At 40.4% G+C, this 18,652-nt stretch overlaps 1 protein-coding gene across 6 annotated transcripts in view; it reads left to right on the top strand.

The window, feature by feature from the left end:
- The first annotated feature begins 1,599 nt into the window (after positions 1–1,599).
- The window catches only part of LOC143860596 (Zincin-like metalloproteases family protein), a 77,491-nt gene continuing 60,438 nt past the window's right edge, over positions 1,600–18,652 (top strand). For 3 of the 6 annotated variants that reach the window (XM_077371315.1, XM_077371316.1, XM_077371313.1), the window contains exons 1-5: positions 1,601–1,793; positions 1,933–2,057; positions 5,319–5,482; positions 7,968–8,058; positions 11,800–11,979. In XM_077371315.1, coding sequence (XP_077227430.1) covers positions 1,673–1,793; positions 1,933–2,057; positions 5,319–5,482; positions 7,968–8,058; positions 11,800–11,979 — 681 coding nt within the window. In that variant the 5' untranslated portion in view covers positions 1,601–1,672. Of the gene's footprint in view, positions 1,794–1,932; positions 2,058–5,318; positions 5,483–7,967; positions 8,059–11,799; positions 11,980–18,652 lie in introns of all 6 variants that reach the window. The other 3 variants (XM_077371318.1, XM_077371314.1, XM_077371317.1) reach the window with 3 other exon arrangements.

Below are 18,652 nucleotides of genomic sequence, written 5' to 3'. Positions count from 1 at the left end.
CAACAGCCGTTTCATGAAACGCCTTCTACGATAGTCTCTAGCAAATTGCATAATAATAACTTTTTGACAGTTGCTTTAATAATAAAAGACAAGACTAGTTAGTGCAGTTATCAAAACACGGTACTGCGAATATCAACACCAAAAAAATCAACAGTTTAATTTTCTTTACATCACCTGAGGCTTGATGGATCCAAATCCCTAGAAACATCTGATCGAAGTGTTCTCTTTTGATCATATTAATGATTGCATAAAATCAACGGTTCTGATCATATACACAATAACTAAGTGTGGGCCCCAATAAATTCCTACATAAAAGAGAAAAGTATAGAATGAGGGCCGTTGTTTAGTGAAAATACGGATTGCAGGCACCTTTTAAAATGAGAATCGAAAGGGCTAATCTTCAAAATCGGGTTGGAAAAAGACCCTAATACCCTTCTGACATCAACAGAAACGTCATTCAACCTCCTTTTTTTATTACTGGCGTATTTCACAAGGTTCTTTAGTTCGTCTGGTATCTTAATCGACAGAAGTCACAGAACCTTGGGTTTGTTTCTATCTTGGCCGTTGAAAATACCTAGAGACGGATGGATGCCTGACACATGTTGAAATTTTTTTTGGAATACTAGCGGCTCTATACATAGTTGGTTTGGATTGGAATGGAATCTTTCTGTGAACCCAGAGTCCTTGGGTTCCTTTAAATCTTGGTTGTACCCAATATGAATAGACGGTCGGATCCACGACACGTGGACATCAATATGAAATGGTGGTGATAATACCCCTCTCTGTAACCATTATTCTCTTATCTGTAACCATTATTTCCATCGGTGTACCCATTATTTCAGCCGGCGTACCCAGTATTGCCCTCTCTTTAACTATTATTTCCATAGGCGTACCCATTATTTTCACTGGCATACCCATTATTTCCCTCTCTGTAACCATTATTTCCCTCTTTGTAACTATTATTTCCGTCGGGGTACACATTATTTCGGCCGGCGTACCCATTATTTCCCTCTCTGTAACCATTATTTCTATCGGCGTACACATTATTTGGGCCGGCGTACCAATTATTTACCTCTCTGTAACCATTATTTCCATTGGCGTACCCATTATTTTCCGCCGGCGTACCCATTATTTCTATCTTAGTCGTAGGAAATACGTAGAGACGGATGGATGCCTGACACGTGTTGAAAAGATAACGTTTACCGTTCTAACCCAAAAGATAAGTGACAAAAGATAACGTCAGTGTTCCAAAAAGTACAATAACACCTGGGTTCCGAAAATTTTTCCAACACGTGTCAAGATTCATCCGTCTCTAGTTATTTCTGACGGCCAAGATAGAAACGAACCCAAGGTTCTCTCGGTTCAAATACACATTTAAATGAACCAAAAGAAGTCTCGTGAATCGGGCCAATTTAGGAGGCAGTAATGAAAAAGGAGGACTCTGTCGATGTCTGAAGGGTATCAGGTCTTTTGACCACCCGATTTTGAAGTTTAGCCTTTTTTTGTTCTTGTTTTAAAAGATGCCCCCAATCCGTATTTTCACTAAATATGAGCCCACTTTCCATACTTTTCTGTACCTAAAAACCCCTTCTGACTGTCGTACTCGTTGTCCGACTTCAAATAAAACCCCTTTTCCTCTTTCGTCAACCATTTTCCCTCTCTTTTGACGAAAATGGCGAAAGGAAAAAAACAGAGGAGAATTTTGGCTTTCACTGGAGTTGCAGCCCTAGTGGCAGTGGCGGTAAATATCATCTTAACAACAATCAACGCACAGAGAAATCGCAAAAGAAAAGGTATTTTGAAAGGATTTTGTTTTGATTATAGACATGGTCTTTGTTTCTGTTGTTTTGTTCGTGATTTAACCTAATTTTGGTAATCATATGTTTGTGATTGAGAATTACCTAATTGGATTTTACGTTTGATTGTTTGTAGTAGAAATCCCAGGCTTGATTGCTCATGTTAATCTCTCAGCTTCTGAAATTCTCAAGTTAGCTGAGAGATTAATTGCTAGGTCTAAAGAGGTTCATGATTCTGTAGCTTCAGTACCTCTTGAGAAGGTAATTTCAAATTTCAAAACCCTAATCTTATTTTTCTACTGTTTTTGTCTTTTTATACAACATATCTTTTATCTATAAAGGAGAGAATCTGCTTTTATTCATAAGTTTTAGCACTTTAGGAATGATTGTGATTTGTTTCACCTCATGAGCTTTAGGTCATGTTTAGATTGCAGGAATTTTTGTGAAAAGTTAGAAAAAGTAAAACTTTTTTCAGGGTTTCATGTTTTTACATTGTTTGATTACACATAAAAAATGTAACTTTGAACCACCCCAGTTCCTGTTTTATTTACAGGGATCTGCAATTTATAATGTCATCCCTCTAAATAAGCCATAACCATATCACAACCTCTAAATTGCGGAAACAAAAAAAATTCCCTAAATTTTTTTTTGTCAAGAAATGTTGTTGAAATTTGAATAATGGGATTCTCGTGTGACTGAACCGTTGATGATGTTTTAGTTGTCTGTTACCTTTTTGATTTGCTAGCGGGACTTCTTGCAATTGTCCTTTTTCTTAAATAATCAACACATGCTCTGGGTTCAAGAATACTTTTTTCCTACTGCAATTACCTGGCAAATTCATGACAAGTGGATTATTTTTCGCAACTTCCGGATCTGCTACTGAAAACTTCTTTGAGAAGTTTTTAAACCTGTCTTGATAAATCAAATCCAGGAACTTAGTACGAAAAAAGTACAAAGTTCCTTTCTTCGGCATTTTTTTTTTGATAAGGGTAATGATTTATTAAGAAAACAGAAGTTGCAAAAGGGAAGCCCATGCCCTGCCACTAGAAGATCTCATCTAGTTCCTTTTTTGGCTAGAGAGTCGACGACCATGTTTGTATCGTACAAAACACACAGCATTATTCAAAGATCTTGTTCAAAATATGCGCAAGCCTCCATGGACCCTTGCTTCTCCTGAGTGCCCACCCTATCATATTGAAAGAATCTCCTTTGAGCCACAGATCTTGCTAACTCAGCTTTAAAGATTTGCAGCCCCAAGAGCTGTGTCCTCGCCTACGCCTCAGTTGAATCTCAAATCCCAGCAAGACCAGAAAATGTAAGCAGAATTTCAAGTTTGGCTTCTTAGTAAGATGTGGTGGTGGGGGGATGGTTGTTCCATTTGGCGACCACTTGGCTTTTCTTTCCCTTCAGTGGAATTATCTCCATTCATTTCCTGAAAAGGTCTTGGGTAGAGATCCCTCAAAACTCCTTCCTAGATGTAGCCCCAACTAGATTTTGCTCAACTTTCCTTGCTTCTTTTTCTCTTGCTTGTGGTCCCCATCAGTTGTATACTACATTCAACCTGTACTCTTGACTCCCAAATGTATGCTCTTGTCTTTCTTGCCTTGACCTTGAATCTGTCTATGTTTTAGTGTATCCATTGCCGTGAGGCTTGATCTTGAGTTTAGCATGATGGTTTTCTTCTGTCAGTTTTTTGAAAGACAGTTCATTTGTAGTGTACAACAGGATACGCAATTCCCCCCTTTGAAGTTTCCCTTTTACCCTGTTGGTGTGATCTCAAGTGTATATCATTGATGTCGAGGGTTCAAATTACATTCTGAACTATCAAACAAATAGAAGAAACACATTCCCTTCTTTTCATTATGTTGCTTAATGGTTTTTTTTTTTTCAAGTTTCTTTGGCGATCAATACATCAATAATAGCTGTTGCTTATTGGTTTTGTTTTCAAGTTTCTTTGGCGAGCAATACATCAATAGACAATCTTTTACAAAAACCAGTGGTTTCATTTATTCAATATCTAGCCGTGGGAAGAATATGGAGAACTGTATCTTGTTCTACTTGCATAGAAAAAGCCTTTCTTCCTATGTCACACGAGCAATTATTGTTAGACCAGGTTTGAATTGGCTGAAAGAATGGATTTTCCTTCTTATAGTGTCATCATCATCATTGTAATAGCTAGGAATTTACTTGTCTTTTATCTTATACAGCTTCAATTGATAGTTGTATGTCAAAATTATTCCAGACATAACTTTCTTTTGGCATAAAGTTTGAAGAACTCTCGCAATGAGTAACCATCACATATCACACACATAGTCTCTCTCTCTCTCTCAGTGTATATATGTATGTATGTATGTATATCTGTTTTGATTAATAATGAAGTTCTATTAACAAAAAATGAAATGTATGGATATGAATTTCATAATCATTCTACAAGAATGTTCAACACACTAGGTAGGATACTATGTATCATTTTTTTTTAACTTTTGAAACATAGGTTTCCAAAGCTATTTTTATAGGTAAAAATGGTGCTATTGACATGGTCGTATTATTTCTTTCTCTCCCAAGGTAATTGCAGAAAGTTATTTTTTATTAGGGATTTGCTAGGGACCATCGCAGAAGGCATTTCATGGAATGGCTATTGCATGAGAATGCAGCCACCTCAGATGAATTAAAACAATAAGACAAAATCTGTTGAAAAGTAAGCCTATGTGGCTGCACTCTCTTGCAACAGCCGTTCCATGAATTGTCTTCTGTGATGGTCCCTAGCAAATCCCTTTTTATTATCTTATGTGTAATTTTCTTTCTTGGATGGAATGCATGTTTATCAGGGATACTAAATGCAAGATCCAGTTCCATAAGAAAATAGTTGAGGATCTCCCTTCATTGCAATTCTTTTGAAATTTAGGTAAGAAACCACATGATTCCAAAATGAGAAGTGATTTGGCCATACTTAAATATATAGGTCGACTAGTGCACGGTCTTTAATTACCCCAGGAATCACAGTGAGTCAAGGCCTATTTCCATCCAGCAAATCTCTATCCTGCTTATACTAAACTTGGAAAAACTATAGTGAACCTAGAACTTAAATGCCATGTTGAACACAGTGAATTCAATATAATATGGGCTAATTAATGTTATTCTTTACACTTTAATGTCTGGATTTACATTAACAAACTCAATATTATAATGGCTGGGGCAAGGAAACATTAATATGGTAAGTTTATGCTTCTTCTAACTCTTTCTGAAGTTAATCTTTACACTTCTACATTGAATTTTCACTCTATTTCATTTTTCTAGGCCTTTGTGATACTTAAAGTAAGAGCTCTTTAGAACTTATTAAAGGGCGTTTCGATATTTTGTTGTTATTAGCTTTTGATTAGCCACTTCTAATTTTCGGTAGTTGTCATATTTGTTGTGTTACTTTTCTTATTGGAAGATTATTGCTGAATTTGTTTTCATGGAAGCCATTTTAAACTTATCGGTGAAACCACTCTTTACTCTCCATTGTAACATCTTGTGTAGGTCAACTACATGAATGTTATCTTGCCTCTTTCAGAGCTAGAGGCTCAACAGTTTCCGTTAGTGCAATCTTGTGTATTCCAAAAGATGGTATCCCTTTCAGATGATGTGCGGAAAGCAAGTGCTGAAGCAGAGAGAAGAATTGATGCTCACCTTCTTATGTGCAGGTGTATCTTATATCTTAGTTTCTCTTGTTTTCTATTTTGTTTTCCTCCGTGATATGTTTTGTGAGGACGGGTGTTTTTAAAGGCATAAAAGGTATAGCCAACCCTTTTAGGCATACGCCTCAAGGCGTATGGCATAGTTTTAAAACTCTCCCGTGTCATCACGGACTCCCCGAGTAGTCGACTCCCTTTTACCTTGGCCGCGTTCCGCGTTTTGCCACTGTGTTCTGCATTTTGCCCCACACAGTCAATTAAAACTCCTTTGACTCCTGAATTATGACCGCGTCAACTGAGAACTCAGCCGCTTAAACCGAGTTCTCGACCGCGTCGTGCCGAGTCGACTAGGATTTTCTTTGGCCTTGTTCCGTGCTGCATCCACATTTTTAAACACTGGTGTATGGGCCTGTTAGGTGTATTGCTTCTGCACTGAGGTGTATAGAGGCGTACCGAGGGGTATGCCTCAAAGCGCCTCAGGACTAAGGCATAAGCCTTACATGCATGCTTGTGATAAAGTGTAAAGGGGCAAAAATCATGCCTACGTTTTTCTTTTTAATTTTAATTATCCTTTTCTTACTTAATCCTTTTGTAACAGTTAAGTTAGGATGGTTATATATAGCCTATATTTTGTGAATCAAAACAGCCTTATATGAGAAATTAGAAGATAATGATTTTTGGGGCTAGTTTTTGCAGAAATTACTTTTATAATTACTAAACAACTACTCTGTGGAATTAAAATGTGTCACTTTGGATCATTTCTCTTGTCAAGATCTACCTTTTAGATGCGAAGTTAGTGGAGAATGAGCAGCTATTGCAATGCTGAGTAGAGAAACCCCCTGTTCTGATGCTTTGACTTTTGACCATTTATCTCTTCATCAAAGTTAGATTTTCATTTCTTTTGTTTCTTTTGTGTTGTATTGGGTTGCTTGGGAGCTTATTGAGTTATTTTGAAGTGTAATTTAGCATTTTGGTCGTGATATGGAGGAAAGGAAGGATTTTGCATGGAAATATGCATGAGAAGTGGTTGGAGATCAGCCTCAGGGATATATTTCGTTTTAATTTGTAGTCAATGTTGCTGTGAAGGTGAAATGTCTCAAACAGCACTTGGCTAGAGTGAATAATGGAAACTTTCTAGATTGTAGAATGTATTATCTTTTTAAATGTTTGATATTTATATTTTTAAAATTTTATTATTGGTAAAGTGATGATTTATTTTTGGCAAATGTTGAAAGTGAATAATCCAAATCTTAACCAAATTACTATAATGTTCTAAAATTTCTATCATCCACTTATGGCATATCTTCCATCAACTTACTTCGGGGAAAAGATAACTACCCCAAGCTTTCCCCTAGCTCGTTAGAAAGGTCCTTATCTCCATTAAAAGGTCATCTTACCATCGTGTGAAAAGAAAAGGTCTTCATACTTTTCCATTTTAGCCCTCCACTCCCATACGACTTTTGTTTGCTGAACGAGTACATAAACAAGACTTCTTTGACATTTGGCTTTGATCTCGAAATGGATCAAAGCAGTATTGTGTACTCTCTCTTGCTTAACTTTTGAAACCTCTCCAATGTTGTCTTATGTGAAGAAGATCATCCATCGGCAATGATGATGACACTTCCATCAAGCCCTCTCCAAGGGCCTGTTAAGAAGCATTCCTTTGTATGCTAATGGTGTATCAGTGTATGTTACTGTGTTACTACTGCCTGGATAGAGTTGCAATCGTGCTGATGGAGGCGAATGGGTTCCAAACTCCTTATTCTGTAATAAAGCATTGTATCTGGATATCATGTTGAAGGCTAGTTTATGAGTCATATTTTCTTTGTTGTTTTATTAAAATTTACTCTGGCTTAGAAAAATTCAATAGTTTACGAGTCATATTTTCTTTATTGTTTTATTAAAATTTACACTGGCTTAGATAAATTCAAGGAGTTTATGAGCCATATTTTCTTTATTGTTTTATTAAAATTTTCAGTGGTTCAAGACGATGGTAACTCTTTCTTCCTCTTCTATCCGTTTGCTTAGTTCGTTCTGTTTGAAAGTAGATAAGCTATGTGGTGAGATGATCACATTTTCTCAAAACAGAAAGTGCAGTGGTTTTTTTGAGTATCACTCCCTAGCATTAAAAGAAAAGATATACAATCATAAAGAAGCTTGACACAGTTTTATTTTAGGGCTATTTTCTCATGGTAAATATCCCAGAAATATTAACTTGGTCGAATGGTATATTTTTTTCCATGATGGTTCTGTTGTGAAAAAGTCCTGACGTGCTTGTCTGATGAGGTTTCATCTTGTAAGCAACTTTGCTTATTGTATCTTCATTGTATTTTCTTGTTAACTTTGTCATAACTGAAATTAGCATCACCTTTTTGATTTATATTGTGTGATTTTATTGGTTCGATTTGCACCTAGTACTGAAGAACAGATTATCATAGAGTTTGCTTTTCTTCATTTGTAATCTAACATTTATTTGTTCATGCAAGGTAATCAGCAAGCGTGAGGATGTTTACCGTGTCATCAAGGCTTTTGCGGCAAGCGGGGAATGGATGAGCCCTGAAACTAAACATTATATCAATTCTTTGGTATAGAACTGATAATGGTCTGCCATTTTCTATGTAGCAACGTTAATGAGATTTTGCCATAACTCTTGTAATATCTGATGATATTCAATGGCAACTTTACTTGGTTATTTTTTCTTTCTATTTTTGAGTATGTTCAAATTGGTTATTTACCAGTTTGAATTCTTTCCATTAAAATTCCTCTCAGAAACCTAAATCATATACAAGTTTGGAAATGAGCATTATCATATCATTTTTACCATTGTATTCTCTTGTTTGTTTATGATATGAATACAACAATTTTGTTGCAGTTAAATCCTGGAGCCCTTGTCTGGCTATGTTTCTTACGATAGGCATCTCTCATGTTCAGATATATATGATATATATTTTTTTCTTGAAGAGCATAACTTGATTAAATTACAAGTTATTGTTGTGGTGTTTGCAAGGTTTACAAAATATTGGTTTCAATTGTTGTATTTTCTGGTGCCAAACTGATACTAATCGAGCATATCAGCCGATGCATATCACTAATCACATGATACTAATCGAGCGTCTCAGCTGATGCGTATCACTAATCACATGATACAGAATATTGGTTTGAATTTTTTTTTCTGTCTCATGATTTGAAATGCATCGATATGGGTTGGGATGGCAAAGCGGCTCTAGATTTAGGGTTTTTTTCCCTATATAGCCGAATAAAAAGGAAATATCATTTTTACTGATAGTGACAATATCATTTTATTCGATAATGAAGATACTACTTACAAGATTTCACTATTTTGTGTCAACATTCCAATAACATTAACTGCATGCATAAAACCTTAGGTTTAGTGGAGTAAATGCATAAAATAGGACAGACTTTTTTCAAATGGTGGGCTACATTTGGTGCTAAACTTGCCTTAGGAAAAACATATATTAGTAAGCTTATTTGGCCACCATGCATTTAGAAAAGTTCTATGGAATTCTAAGAGTAAGTTGGACTCTTAGGGGCTGTTTGATACGTGGATTTTAGAATCCAGGTTTTAGTTTGAAAGCGGTATAAAATTCTGGATTTTGCGATCCATCATCCTGGATTTTAAGTAAGAAATCTAGGTTTTATAAATCTCTCCTCCATCCTGAGATTTCTAAAACCAGGAAACATGGGACGATTTCATACTCTCTGGACGGAAAGAAAGGCTAGAAATCGGAAAATGACGGACGGTCTCCTTATCTTGATTTTGAGGAAATCCAAGATTCTAAAATCCATGTATCCAAGCGGCCCATTGGTGAATTTGGCATCTTGCTATATATATATATATATATATATATATATATATTTTTTTTTTTTTTTTTTGAAATGTTGGTATTTCATTGATGAGAAAAAGGGACTCGCAACCGAGATGGTTGAGAGAAACAAAGGGAACACAAGATGACAAAAAAAAAAGAGAACAACCATAATCAAGGTGGTAAGAAGTCAGATATCTCTAGCGCCGGATAATCGACTCCGGCTCGAGCAAGACGATTTGCCTCTCCATCAACCGACCTCCGGGTATGCTGGCAACAAACCGAGTGGCCCTCCACAGTATCCAAGATCTTATCTAACATCTTAGAAAACCTCCAAGGGTGAGGATGCCTTCCATCTAGATAACTGATTAAGTTATAGGGATCACCCTCCACACAAATATTATCCAAATCTCCTCTGGCCACCAATCTGATGCCCTGGGGAACAGCCTTCACTTCCTCCTCGTTAGAGTCGTTGACAACAATAGGGCCAGAGAAAGCTCACTTGGTAACATTGGACTCGTCTCTGAGGAAAGCACACTTGGTAACACCGGACTCGTCTTTGAGGAGGTCTCTAATGCAGGCGAGACTCAGGTTGCCAATGCTAGAACCTTCCAAATTTAGCTTGAACCAATCGGTCTCAAGGGGATCCATCTAGGTGCTGTCACCACCTCCCGATCCTTACTTGTACAAATCTCTCAACATCTGATGTCCGTAGCCACAATTTGAGGCACGAGAGGGTCCTATCCCAAGAGATTGATAGGGACAGAATCCTCTCAAAGGAATAAGAGGCACTTTTGACTATGTTCTTGAAGGTGCGGGCGTTCCGTTCTTCTCATAATGCCCAAACTATGGCCAACAGAACGAGCTTCTACACAATCAAGCCCTTCCTAGACCATGACGCAAAAAACTAATATTATAGTAGATTGGAAAGATGAGATGGGAAAACGCAAGAAAAATCCCGAATCTGTCAAGAATTTTAACCCAAATTGTTCTAGAATAACAATGAATAAGCAAGTGCTCCACAGATTCACCAGCCTCCACACAGAGGGCACAATGATCTAAAATGAGCATATGGCGGCGACGAAGGTGATCGATAGGCGACGAAGGTGATCGATAGTGTGGATCTTGTCCTGGAAGGCTGTCCCCACGAACACGCAGACTCTAGGGGGCCTGGAATGCTCCAAACTCTTGAAAGCTGCGACAGAGGGGGCAAGAAGCGAGAAGAAGGCAGGACAACTTCACTTTGAAGGTACCCTAGGAGTTGAATGTCCAAGCCCTTTTCCAATGTAGTGATTTTCCAAGAGATTAGCCAGATGACAACCCTATCAAACTCCCAATCAAAGAAGTTCCACCTGAAATCAAGTTTCTGAGAAACCCTGTCTTCTTCTTTGGTAATGCAATGTTAAACAAGAACTTTTCTTGATGCCGCTCTAAAAAGGTCAGAGAACTTGTCTAAAAGAGACCTCACGGAACACCATTTATCGTGCTAGAACTGAACTCTATCATTAGAGTAGACCTTGAATATTAAACCTTCTCAGAATTTGTGCTTTTTTCTTGGGATGTCCCTCCATATCGTCAAGGCTCCGGATCTGTACTTGTCATCGGATATCCAACCACCAGAGCAAGTACCATACTTACGCTCAATTACCTTGGTCCAAAGGTGATCCCTTTCCTCTCCAAACCTCTAAAGCCATTTACCAAGCACCGCTTTGTTGACATTTCCGAGTCTACGAATCTCAAGCCCTCTTGCCTTTGTACATTTGCATATGTCCTCCCGACTAACAAGATGCATCTTTTTCTTGTCCTCTAGATCACCCTATAGGAAGTTCCTTTGGATCTGTTCTATTCTTATAACCACACTGATAGGACACCTAAAACGAGAGAGATGATATCTATTCTTTTTACCACACTGAAAGGACACCTAAAAAGAGAGAGATGATAGATTAGGATATTGGCTAGTACAGCTTTGATTAGAGTGATTTTGCCCCCACGCTGAACAAGTTTTCTCTTCCACCTTCATCTTCTATCCACCCTTTCTACAATCAGATCCCAAGCCTTTTTCTTTGCGCGGTCCACTCCAAGGGGAAGGCCCAAATAGGGTTAAATATTAAATGACATCTTGCTAATTATTCATGTTGAATATTAAATGACATTGGTGATTTGTTCTTCAGGATTATACTAGGTTCTCTTCCATTTTACATATTGATTGTCTTTTCTTTTGTGATTCCCGCATTATGCATTTCTCACTTTAGTTGTCCTTTATGGATGCCAATAACTTTGCTAGTTTGCTCATTGACCTTGTGCCAACATTTGTTGACACTCTTTTTTTTATTTTACTTTTTGTGGACTTTGTTTTATGAACTTCCTAATTCGACCATCCTTTATAGACTGATTTTGTGATGCATGATAACTATATATGTGATGTCGATAGTGCAATACATAGAATTATACATTATGCATTTCTTTGAGTTTCATGTACTTATTTCCTTGCTATTTGTGTAGGTCAGGGATTTCGAGCGTAATGGAGTGAACCTTACATTAAGCAAGAGAGAAGAAGTTGAACGTTTGAGAACTCGAATCGATGAGCTTAGTATGCAATACATCCAAAATCTGGATTTGGATAATACTCATCTTCTTTTTAGTGTGCCAGAGCTAGCTGGATTGCCATTGGAGTTTATTAAGGTCAATTATGCTTCCTTTCATTTTATTAGCCTAATAAATCTCATGGCAAGATCCTTAAATGTGGAGAAGTTTTCATACTCCTTTCGATTCATGCATTCCTAAACAATTATTCCTCCTGCTATTGCTTACTACATTTATGCTCATTGTATATTTTATAAAAGAAAGATAAGACTTGGAGAAGATCACCCAGGATGTAAAGGGAAGAGAAGACGAAGGAAAAAAGTACGATCTAGGGGTTGGTAGACTAACAACATGAAATTGCTAGCTTTAAATGTAAAGGGGTAACAAACAAAAATTATGATAGCGTAATTAATGATAATTGCTCATATCATAACCTATATCATAACTTATATGTAACCTACACCATAACCGTCAAAACTAATCACTAAAACATTAAATAATCTGCGCTAAAAGTACATTCTAATATCAGCAATCCTCTACTTGCTCCAATAATCCGATTGGTTTCCTTACCCTTATCGTAAAACCCCTATCAACCTAATTCCTATTGACTGTAATTAATTTTACTAGATCCCATGCCTTAAGCAGTCGACTTTACTATTTTAAACTGTCCATAAATTCCTGAAACTTTACCCTTTAGCACCATTTATAACATACATCTTCCAGGATTTTGCTAAGACCTATCTTTATTTTATCCAAGTGTTATAGACCTGTCCAGATCTGTCACGTGTGATAAACAGCCCTAGTAGTCCTATTTTTCGCTTGAAATAGTTGTCCTCGTATCTATTTATGCCCCATTTTTGGTTGTTACACATCACGTAGTATCAAACTGCATGAGTAGTGAATTGTTGGTTTCCATTCTCAAGACTGAAGAGAAGAGAAGAGAATAGTGAGTTAGGGAAAACTCCCCCTCACTAATATATTTATATAAAGAGACAACATTGCAAATTACCACTCTGCCCTTAGGCATTTACATGACATAACATACATCTAACACTCCCCCTCAAGCTGGAATGTAAAATATCAAAAATCCCTAGCTAGCTACAAATGTCACTCAATTTAGCTTTGTTTAAAGGCTTGGTTAACATATCAGCTAATTGATCCACAGATCTAGTAAACACTGTGCATGTCTCCCCTTTTTGAATCCTATGGCGTATAAAGTGACAATCCACCTCAATCTGTTTGGTCCTCTCATGGCAGACCGGATTTGCGACGATGTGGATCGCAGCCTTGTCACAATATAACTGAGAAGGCGATGATGGAGGAAAATCGATCTTTGACAAAAGAGAGCGTAACCAAATAAGCTCTCCACTCGTGTGAGCCATGTGTCACGGGGAAACAGTTCAGGGCAACCCGGTTTTCGCAGCACGCTTCCTGTCACAGGGACGCAGTTGGCATTTTGGGCCATCAATGTTATGTAAATATCCAGAGGCACGTAGCTAACAACACTTTTGGTCGGCACTCCTGGTTTTGAGGGTTGGTTGGCCAAACTCTTTAGGAGTAGTTGACCCTGTGACATGCTGACTCCGCCCCCAATCAGGTGTAGGCTGGAACCTTGGTGGTTTGCTTGTGGGTTGCAAGAGGACTTGCTTGTGCATGTGAGACACACAATAAGAAATCATACTACAGCTCATGTGCTTTCCCTAAGGGAGCTTGAATTATCCACAGGGATGCTCCTGTTTCTTTGGTTGATGATGGGGGCCAAAGACAGTGCATGTTGGGTTGGGTTCCCACATGCATTGCATGCACGGACCGGCGCAGGAGGCTTGCTATAATATTTGCCTTCTGCACCGCGGTACGTCTTGTGGGTAGGCCAATCTCTAGGTCTTCTATGAGTTTGTGCCGGGGCGACCTCGGTTGCCCTCGCAAGGTGTACACCTTGCGGATCAGTCCGTGAGTCATCTTGCTCCTTGGATGACCAAGCCTTTGTGCTTGGTGGATTTGTGCGTGGCATCATCATGCCTCGTACTTGATGGCATTGGCATTGGGCCCCAAGGCCTGATGTTTGATGTACTCGTGATGCAGACTGATCACGAGAGCGGGTCCAGAGTTGGTCTCGGTAAAATCAAGAGATGTTGGGTGTTAGGGCCTTCAGAGCCTCGCACAGTTGAAGGCTTGCCATATGCTGGGGCGTCGCACGGGCTATTCCGCTGCTATAACAATAGGCCCATGACAGTTGGTATCAGAGCAAAATGGTCCAAGCTAAATTTAAAGTGTGCTTTGATAGTTGGTATCAGATGGGTATCACGTGACAAATCAGAGTTAGTTGTGAATGGAAGAGCTTGTCAAGGAGCTATGATACACTTGGTGTCTGTACAACTGTGCTGGCATAGTTGCAGTGTTTGTGGCTATGGTTAGTGCATCTCTAGTGCATGTGGCAGTGAACAAAAGAACGGGAAATGCTTTCAGTTGTGGCAGAGTTGGAAAGAGTTTGAATGTTGTCCAAGTGGTGGCAGCTTGGTGTGCTAAGTCGCGGGTGTCTTTGAAATTAATACTTTGAAAGTCCATTAGTTAGCTGAAGAAGAGCCGAAATTGTGTGGGTATGTTCCTTTCTAAAGAGTGGATGCAATGCTTTCTCAGTGTTGTGTGTGAGACATCATTGAGCAGTCTTGGTGGCATGAGTTACTTTGTAAGCCCGGCAAACAAAGTAGCAAAGTATGGCAGCTTGAAAGTTTGGACTCTCCCCTATCCTACTTGAGTTGCGCAACAGAGGCGCGATGGCACGGAAAGACTTGTACCGTCTATGTTTGTCTAAGCATTGCTCAATGGATTTGTTCGAAGCTTGATACAGTGGAAGAGCAGCAACTGTCATTGAATGGGTTGGCATGTTTCAATGACCAACCAATGTGTGAGATCAGAAGTGTAAATGCTCCGTTGCTTTGTTGGCTAAACATCGATGTGTTTGCATATGGCCTAAGGGCTCACTATGACAAAGGGTTGGCTTGCTGGCAAGAGCCGTCCCCTAACAGATGAGGTGCTGGACATGTCGGCACCAAAGTGTTTACTGAAGTGAATTTGCTTACTCGGTGTGATGGCATAATCAATATGACGAACTAGCAGTATGCTCTCAGGGTGAAGAGGAAGCACCGACGAACCAAGGTTAAGGTACAACCCATGAGAAGGGCGGCAATACTGGGGGCCAGCAGGGTGAAGGTGTTTGCAACCTCGACGAACTACATATGCATACTCAGGGTGAAGACCTGGGCATTGACTAAGTACTAGGATGGCAGTTCACAATCATTATGGAGCATGCGAGATGCTCATCTTAGAAAGACCTTGGAACGGATGCCAAGGCTGCTTAGATCGACAATGGGTTTGCTGTGCTGATATGGGATAGTGTGGTGAGCTCAGATGGCATATGGGTTGATTGTGTTGGTATGGGACAACGAGGTGGACTTGTGTGTTTCTTGCTACTTTAGAATTTTTATGTTTCATGAGACTGAAAAGAGCAGCTCAATCTGAATGATGGAAGATTTAGGTGGTTAGCAATGTGAGCACTAGCCGCGGGTACCCAAGGAGACCATTGGTGGCACAAGGGTTGATTGTTCAAACAACTAGTTTGGCGATGGACTAAAGTAAGCAAGACAAAGCGTCACAGTTGGGGATGTAGTTGGTTCCCCCATAAGATCTTACACCCGACAAGAGTAGCGGGTGCGTTGTGCTGATTGATCCCAACAAGGGATTCTTGGCCTCACGAGGAGGCGGAACCTAGGACGGTTCCTTTCACCTGGGATTATAGGTTGCTTTCCAGAGAACATTCACACTTTGCCTTGCTGCCGTAGCAGTCGATCCCAACAGGAGATTCTTGGCCTCATATGAGGCAGAACCTATAGCGATTCCTCGCCCAAGAACGTAAGCTACTTCCTGGAGACCGTTCGCACTTTGCTTGTGGCAAGTGGCCGCACTTGGCCAACAAGTGGCAAGTGCTGTACCAACAGTGATGGCACTCTCTATTCTTGTTTGTAAGTATCGACACAAACCTTCAGCAGCGTTTGTAGGCAGCGCCACAAAACCTTCGCACAGTTTGGTGGAGTCCGAGAAAACCATCAATGTTAAAGATAACTCCAGGAGATCTATAACGCAGTGGTTGGCAGAACTTGAGGCAATGTGGTATGCAGTAGAAGTCAGAATGGATTGATTGCCGAAGTACCAGTGGCGCTGTATTCAAGATTGTGAAGTCATTGCTATTGTGGAACTGAGCTTCGCAGAGTGCTCAGTGTTGACGAAGGCGTCGACGTTATCAGGTGGGGGAGTGTCACGGAGAAACAGTTCAGGGCAATCCGATCTTCGCATCACGCTTCGTGTCACAGGCATGCAATTGGCATTTTGGGCCATCAATGTTATGTAAATTTCCAGAGGCACGTAGCTAATAACACTTTTGGTCGGTACTCATGGTTGAGAAGGTTGGTTGGCCAAACTCTTTAGGAGGAGTTGACCCCGTGACATGCTGACTCCGCCCCTGGTAGGCCTAGCAGGTGTAGGTCAGATCTTGGTGGTTTGCTTGTGGGTTGCAAGAGGACTTGGTTGTGCATGTGAGGCACACATCAGGAAATCATACTACAGCTTATGTGCTTTCCCTAAGGGAGCTTTGGGTGCGGACTGCGAGTTATCCACATGTATGCTCCAGTTTCTTTGGTTAAGGATGGGGGCCAAAGACAATGCATGTTGGGTTGGGTTCCCACATGCATTGCGCGCACGGACCGGTGCAGGGGGCTTGCTATACTATTTGCCTTCTGCACCGTGGTACGTCTTGTGGGTAGGCCAATCTCTAGGTCTTCCATGAGTTCGTGCTGGGGTGACCTCGGTTGCCCCTGTGAGGTGTACACCTTGCAGATCAGTCCATGGGGCATCTTGCTCCTTGGATGACCAAGCCTTTGTACTTGGCGGATTTGTGTGCGGCATCATCATGCCTCGTACTCGATGGACTTTGCATTGGGCTCCAAGGCCTAATGTTCGATGTACTCGTGATGCAGACTGATCACGAGAGCGGGTCCAGAGTTGGTCTCGGTAAAATCAAGAGGTGTTTTGCGTGTAGGGCCTTTAAAGCCTTGCATGGTTGAAGGCTTGCCATATGCTGGGGCGCCGCACGGGCTATTCCGTTGCTAAAACAATAGGCCCGTGACACATGGCTCTATATTCGGCCTTTGCACTGGGTTTAGATTTAACATCCTGCTTCTTACTTCGCCATGACACAAGGTTACCTCTTGCAAAGGTGCAATATCCTGTGGTAGATCTCCTATCAGCTGGAGATCCTGCCCAATCTGCATTTGTATACGCTTCTATCTTCTGATGCCCACACTTCTTAAACAACAAACCTCTCCTTGGAGTACTTTTCAAGTATCGAAGAATTTGAAGCACGGCTGCCCAGTGTGAAGTGCGAGGTGAGCTCATATACTGGCTGACAAAGATAACAACAAAGGAGATGTCTGGGCGAGTGACTGAGATATATAAGCTTACCAACCAATCTCCTGTATCTGCCGGGGTCATCTAATAAGTCTCCCTCTTTTGGAAGTAATCTCACATTTGGGTCCATGGGAACTGCGGCAGGTTTCACTCCACGGCAACCTGTCTCAAGTAAATCCTAGACGTATTTCCTATGTGAGAGGGATATCCTCCTGGTGGAATACACTACCTCTTTGGTAGAAAATTCTTTTTGCTAGGTCTTCAACTTCTGGATCCCCACTGAATCACTGCCAATAATGATAATATCATCAACGTAGACTATCAATAGCACACAACCGGCTGCAGATTGATGGCTGAAAACAGAGTGATAAACTGCTCGTTGCTTCATGCCAAAACGCATGATAGCATTACTAAACCTCCCAAACCATTATCTACGGGACTGCTTCAGGCCGTAGATGGACTTCTTCAATCGACATATGGAGGAGGACATCTCCCCCTGAGCAACATAACTAATGTAGGGGCCATTCATGGTTGACAACAAGAGATAGTAGAACACGAATAGATGAAATTTTTGCAACCGGAGAGAGAATCTCACCATAATCCACGCCAAAGGTTTGAGTATAGCCTTTGGCAACCAACCGCGCCTTAAAGCGCTCAACAGTCCTATCAGGTAAGTGTTTGACAGTATAAACCCAACGACAGCTAATAGGACGAGCACCAGGAGGAAGAGGGACTAAATCCCAGGTCTGATTGGCCTGAAGGGCCTCCATTTCAAGGTCCATAGCCGCCCGCCACCTGGGTGATCAAGTGTCGCTTGCAATGACTGCGACTAAGAAACAGAGGACAAGACACAAAACTACGAAAAGCAGGGGTGAATGAATCATATGAAAGGACAGAAGAAATAGGATGAGCAATACTATGAGAATGAGTACGAGAGACAATGGAAGAATCTACTGGTACCTCTGAAATGGTGGGCGTGATCTCCTTCTGAGCTTCTAAGCTGGCAATGCCGCAGGCGAAGAAAGGTGAGACGCAGATTTCAGCCGTCGCTGATAGGTCTTCTTAGTAGCTGGAGGAGGATCCTCAGGTACTTGTAAGGGAGGAGATGGTTCGCAAATAGGCCAAAAGTTGCTCAAAGTAGCACTTGGGCCGCTGCTAAAAATGGGCTCAATATACTTAAGTTGTCTCGAACACCTTTCGTGTTGACGGCGCGATAAAATTCCAAGCAGAAATCACCCAAATGGAGAGAGAGAAAATGAGATGGGAGAGGAGAGAGAAAGTGTAGAGAGATTGAGAGAGAAAAGAGAGATTT

The sequence above is a fragment of the Tasmannia lanceolata genome, unplaced genomic scaffold (genome assembly GCF_043159265.1).
Source record: "Tasmannia lanceolata isolate RefF3 unplaced genomic scaffold, GAP_Taslan_0.1 ptg000037l, whole genome shotgun sequence".
Classification (NCBI taxonomy): Eukaryota; Viridiplantae; Streptophyta; class Magnoliopsida; order Canellales; family Winteraceae; genus Tasmannia; species Tasmannia lanceolata.
The sequence above is the reverse complement of the archived record's forward strand: the minus strand, read 5'-3'. Positions and strand labels throughout refer to the sequence as shown.